Source organism: Gekko japonicus, unplaced genomic scaffold (genome assembly GCF_001447785.1).
Source record: "Gekko japonicus isolate JY-2015 unplaced genomic scaffold, Gekko_japonicus_V1.1 scaffold2568, whole genome shotgun sequence".
Classification (NCBI taxonomy): Eukaryota; Metazoa; Chordata; class Lepidosauria; order Squamata; family Gekkonidae; genus Gekko; species Gekko japonicus.
Genome location: NW_015165899.1, coordinates 28,818 through 35,291, shown reverse-complemented (window position 1 = coordinate 35,291; position 6,474 = coordinate 28,818). Strand labels below are relative to the sequence as shown.

Genomic DNA, 6,474 nt, shown 5'->3' with positions numbered 1-6,474 from the left:
ATGTCCATGTATGTTGCTATGTACCATTGAGACACAGAGGCAAAGTTTTATAAATACACATTTAATACTTGGTGCTATACAGTGTCCATGAATTATTTTAAAAATCAAGTTATGCCAAGTCTTTTTGTGAACATTTATGCATGTTACCAAATGGTTGGACTCAGGTACACAGGACATTCAAGTAGAAAAGCTAAGAGTCTATCCTAAAAGAAATCCATGTTACATTACTTTGACTGAATTTACACTTGATCAAAACACTGAAGATTTGTTCGGAAACACAACTGGTTACTATTGAAACTCTTGCTCATTAGCAAAACAAAATGTTTTTTTATATATTGAAGACCCTCAGCAATTAAATAAAATATCTGATGAATTAGGATTTACTCTCAAGAGAATGCTCATTAAAAAGTGCCTTATTAACTGTTAGGCTGTTCACATTTTTGAGTTCTTTTGTATTTTACAAACAGTAACTGTGGGCGTTTCACTTCAAAGATGAGGGATTCCAAAAAGGTGAGTGTATTGTAGAGCCATTTCAGGGAATGGAATGCAAAAGGCGTGATACGTAGCCAACAGAGCAGCCAGGGCCACTGTACAGTCATCCAGCTGGGCCAGTTTCTCCTTTTCCACAAACAGAGAAAACTCACACATGTTTACACTAAACTGGTATTTTACTTCCAGCACTGGTGTCGACACTCTTACCTAGTTGAGAAAAATAATGGGAAAGGGTCTTCTACGCATCAAAACCAAAGGTTTCTTACATTTGAAGTCTCTTCTCATTGTGCCACCCATTTTTATCGAGACTATGAGCCTGTAAACACAGAGCTCTGTGTCCCGGCACAGTGTGTAATATATTTTAGTTGCTTTTGTAAAAAAAATGATCTTCCCAGGTTTGCAGCCTTCAAGAGAGATAATGACATCATCTGGGTCCACCAGCCATATAAACACTCAGAAGCAGCAGCAGCATAACAAATCTGTAGAAAACAGCCCTTGCTTTCATACTAATCCTTGATACTTGTTATCAAACAACTACTGAAAGCAAGAGAGCTGAAAAATGGATTAAATAGTATAGGCTCAATTATATGATCAGAGATTAAGACTCTCTGCTACTCACCCCTGTTTAGTTCTTATTACTGGGTTACCTTTATTTATTTGTTTATAAAATATATACTCTGCCCACAGATTAAAAAACATAATTAAAACACATTTTAAAAAACCATTAAAACCAAACAAAACAATGAAAACGATCAAGCTGAAATATACATACAAAAAACAATTAAAATATTGGCCAACAAAACACCAGACAAAACAGCAAAGCCTTCACCTTCAGGCAGAGGAGGCCAGCAGAAGAGGACAGATGAGTCTCTAGAGAGTTCCAGAGTTTTTCCCCACAACCAAAACAACTCAGGTTGCCACATGCCTAATTTCAGAAGCATGGTTTTAGAAGATGGTTGACGTGGTCAGGTAGGTTTGTAAAGGAGTAGGCAGTCCTTCAGTATGGTGGTCCCAAGCCATATAGGGCTTTAAATGTCAACATCAGTACATTGAACTGAACTGTACTGCAACAAATTGGGAGCTAGTGTAGATGGGCCGAAACTGGAGTGATATGGCCCCTATAACCAACTCAAGTTAACATCCTGGGTGCAGCATTCTGCACCAACTGAAATTTCTGAACTCTTTTCAAGGGCACCTCACATAGAGTACATTGCAGTAATCTAACATCAATGTAACCAGGGCATTCACCACACTAATCAGATCTTTTCTGCCCAGGAAAGGCCACAGCTGGCTAACCAGTGAAAGTTGGTAAAAGGCACTCCTGGCAACATTTGCCTCTTGCTTTTTCAGCTGTAGGCTTTGGATCCAAGAGCATAACCAAACTACAGACTTGAGTGCAACTCCATCCAGAACAAGTGACTTCTTAAATTCCAGGTCAGACATTTTGCTCTCCAGCAGCACCCCATCTTGTTGCACTTAAGTGTATTAGTTTGCATCAACTCAATTGCCTCCAGGAATTGAGTCAAGGTTTCTACAGATTCCTTGGGATCAGACGGAAGTGTGAACTAGACCAGAGGGCCAATCACATATTGGTGACAACCCAGCCCAAATCTCCAGATGACCTCACCCAGTGGTTTCATGTAGATGTTGAAAAGCAGCATACAGAGCCTTGCAGGAGTTGGAGCCTTGTAGGACCCCATAGACCAAAGGTCAAGGTGCTGAGCAGCAGTTAGGATTGCCAGGTCTGTGTGAGGAAATACCTGGAGACTTTGGGGGTGGATCCAGGAGAGGGCGGGGTTGGGGGAGGGGCCTCAGCATGGTACAATGCCATAGAGTCCACCCTTCAAAGCAGCCATTTTCTACCGGGGAGCTGATCTCTGTCAGCTGGAGATCAGTTGTAAAAGTGGGAGATCCCCAGGCCCCACCTGGAGGCTGGCAACCCTAGCAGCAGTCTACCAGCACCATCTTCAGAAACCTAACCTGCAGGTAGGATTGGAACTACTGCAAAATGGTGCCTCTCAGTAGCAGCCCGGAAAGTCGATCCAGAAGGATACTTTCAGAGGGTAGTTGTGGTGGCCTGCAGTAAAACAGATTTGAGTCTAGTAACACCTTAAAGACCAACAAGCTTTCCAGAGTCAAAGATGAAGGGAGCTTTGACTCTTGAAAGCTTATACCCTGAAACTTGTTGGTCTCTGAGGTGCTACTGGACTTGAATATAACAGAAGGATACTGTGACTGAGCTACTGAGAAGTCCAGGAGAAGCAACAGAGTCACAGTCCCGCTGTCCATTTCCTGGAACACGTCATTTGCTAGGGCAACCAAGGCTGTTTCCATCTGTAATCAGACCTGAAACTGGACTGGAAAGGAGCCAAAGAGTCCACATAATCCAGGAAAGCTTGAAGTTGTCCATCCAACACCTATTCAATCACTGTGCTCAAGAATGGAATATTTGAAATTGGTTGATAGTCACCATCCATATCCTGTCCACATCCTCAGACTGAATAAAATGAAAAACATCCCAAACAGCTGGACCAGTCAACACCCTGGCACCATCTGACCTGTCACTGCTAATGTAGAGTGCAAGTCAGTACAGATGCAAGAGATTTTATTCGCAAAGTGTCAAGCAAAAACGGTCACAGCAGACCACCAGATAGTCTACCTCCTCCTTCAGGACAGATGCCAACAGGCCTCTGCCATTCTTTCTAGAAGAAGCCACTTATGACCAGGGTTGATCAATAAATGTTTCAAGAACTTATATGCTGCTTTCTAGAGACTCACAAGTAAAAACAGCTAGTATTATTGAGTCCAGTAGCACCTTAGAGACAAACAAGATTCTGGGGATATAAGCTTTGGAGAATCAGATTTCCCTCCATCAGATACTTGGACTTGAACCTAGCTGTTCTACTGCAAACCAACATAGCTGCCCTCTGAAACAAGTAAAAATAATATCCCAAAACACAGCAATATAGACAATCAGTATTAAAACTATTTAAAAAAAGCCATAGGCATAAAAACAGCATAAAGCTACCATTGAACAGCCTAAAAACATCCATACAACACAGGCTAGGAGTAGCTGATAAAAACAGCCAAAATAAATATCCCCCCTCACATTAAAAGCCTGGGTAAAAGGCCAGGTAAGTTTCAAGGATGAGGGCATTCCAAAGGCAAGATGCTACCACTGAAAATGTTGTCTCTACTAGTCACTACCTGCCTCACCTTTGCAGGCAGGGGCACAGAGCTTGGGAGCCAGAGCCTAACTGACACTCTGGACAACAGAGAAAAACATTTCTATGTGCTTATGATGTTGGCAGTCATCAAGGGTGTCCCTGACTGAAGACCTTGTTACATGAATATAGAACAATGCAGGATTTTTACATACCTCCTCATTTACAGCAGCAAACAAAAAGGAATCCTCTCCAAAAACAACTGGCAAAAGTACGCATGTGGTGGTTGTCTTCATAACTGTTAAAAGTAAATGTACATGTCACAAGATTAGAGGCAGAAGAGGAACAGCTCCAAGAGGCAATTTATAACGAAGTACCCTGAGTAGAATGTGCTGTGGATGTATTTCCTACCCTTAGTGGTAACATTGGGTTGTTTTTCCCCCACATTTCATATCTTTTAAAGGTAAATCCAGGAGGGCAACAGTGTTGGTCTAAAGCAGTAGAACAAAATTTGAGTCCAGTGGCACCTTTAAAACTTTGTTGGTCTGAAAGGTGCCACTGGACTCAAATTTTGTTTTAAAGATAGAGTTCAGCATTTCAAATATGAGTAATTGAATTGCCTTCCTCAGATAATAAACTGTTTAGACTCTACTTGGAATCTACCCTAAAGAACCAAACAGACATTTCTTAGTGCACTTCAACACAATGATTGCTTAGTTTTTCTGTTACACAAACAGAATAGTAAATCCATCCACTACTTTAAATACTAGATGTGTTTATAACCAACATTTCAGAACGTCATCTTCCATACGCTGTTTCAGACATTCTTGCAGAGCAAGACTGATTGGATTATTCTTCATCAAGTATGAAGTTAGTATGTTGTCTGAATATTTCTCCAGAATCTCAGCTGTTTTCTTACAAATATCCTTATGTGCTAGAGACTGAAACTCTCTAAAAAGCTAAAGATGGGGGAGAACAAAAGAAATTCATATCAATGAAAAAGACCATTTACAATTGACTGAACTCATTTGCTCAAGGTCAGCCAGACAATTCCAAAAACTGGCCCAGTTCTAAGAATGTTGGCAAGGTTTAAGTCCCACAAAACCAACTAACCTGTCCCATTGGTTTAAATGGAACTCAAGTTTTATTTTTGTTACTTTGTTTAACAATCTGATGACCCAGCAATCTACAAATTTGTTGTTGTTCAGTTGCACAGTTGAGTCCGACTCTTTGCGACTCAATGGACAACATCACGCCAGGCCCTCCTGTCTTCTGCCGTCCTCCGGAGTTTGCTTGATTTCATGTTCGTTGCATCGATGACACTGTCTAACCATCTCATCCTTTGCCATCCTCTTCTTCTTTGACCTTCAATCTTTCCCAGCATCAGGGTCTTCTCCAGTGAGTGCTCCCTTCTCATTTGGTGGCCAAAGTATTTGAGCTTCAGCTTCAGTACCTGGCCTTCCAGGGAACAGTCAGGGTTGATTTCTTTTAGGATTGACTGATTTGATCTCAAGAGTCTTCTCCAGCACCATAATTTGAAAGCATCTATTCTTTGGCACTCGGCCTTCCTTGTGGTCCAACTCCCGCAAACATATGTTACTACTGGGAATCTACATCCTTGCATAGAAGCTACTGCTGTCAGCAATTCAGCCACAGCCAAAGCAATACCAGGATCAGAAGAGAAGAAGATAAGAGATTGGATTTATACCCCACCCTTCACTACCCGAAGGAGTCTCAGAGCAGCTTACAATCCCTTTCCCTTCCCCACAACAGACACCCTGTGAGGTAGGTGGGGCTGAGAGAGCTCTCTCGAGAACTGCCCTTGAGAGAACAGCTCTGAAAGAATTTATGACTGACCCAAGGTCACATCAGCAGCTGCGTGTGGAGGAGTGGGGAATTAAACCCAGTTCTCCCAGATTAGAATCCACACTCTTAACCACTACACCAAACTGGCTGTCAAGATCAGCTAGCAGACAAAGCATAGAAATGGGAATCCTTGGAAGCTATAACTGGCTGTATCCACAGATCTCTAAATGGGGCTGTCAACACAAAAACAAAAAAAACTGGGATAAAGTTTCAATCGAATTTGTGTAATATTCTCATTGGAGTAACTGGGTCAGATTCAAAGGACCATGAGCAGAATTCTGATTGTGGGATAGATTGCCCTGCATCTTCCTTCCCACTGAAGGTATCTTAGAAGTTGCTTGGGGGGTGGGGGTCAGGTATAATCAGGAATGCGACCTGGAGGTTTTAACTAAGAGGGAAGAATTGTCAAGTCATACCATCCTTCCTCTATGAACAGAAGTGCTCTTCCACTTATCAAAGAGGTCTTTGATCTCATGTACAAGTCAGGATGAAATATGTATACAACTAACAGTGAATCCATAAACTTGTGCAGAAGAGTTGCTCTCTGGGTTGAATCCAAAGAACTGCAAGCAGAACAGTTCTTATCTCACCTTTCCCTCTCTTCTGCAGTCTCCTCTGCCACCTGAAAGTTGCACTTAAGAGATGCTATCTGTTCAAAAACAGCATGAAATTCAGAGTGAAGTGCTTTCCTCTCAAGTGGGAAATCTATGAAAAGAATTGTCCCCACCCTGTGTGAACACTTGTCTTCCAGTCTCCCAAGGACACATTTGGATCCAGCCTCATGCTACTGTGAGATCAGTGATGATTTACGAGCAAAATCTCTAGAGATGCTGTATGAATGACTGTTTACTAGTAAAATGTAGCAAAACATTTAAGACACACTTATCACTTGTATCATACAAAATAATGTCGTTAGAATACCCATAATACTTCAGAAAATGCTGTTACCTGA

General features: G+C 41.7%; 1 protein-coding gene across 1 annotated transcript in view; it reads right to left on the bottom strand.

Annotated features, from left to right (window-relative positions):
• Positions 1 to 416: 416 nt before the first annotated feature.
• Positions 417 to 6,474, bottom strand: part of SAMD3 (sterile alpha motif domain containing 3) — a 30,909-nt gene continuing 24,851 nt past the window's right edge. The window contains 4 exon segments of the mRNA XM_015411354.1: positions 417 to 533; positions 535 to 699; positions 3,872 to 3,954; positions 4,444 to 4,615. Of these exon segments, the coding sequence (XP_015266840.1) occupies positions 417 to 533; positions 535 to 699; positions 3,872 to 3,954; positions 4,444 to 4,615 (537 nt within the window).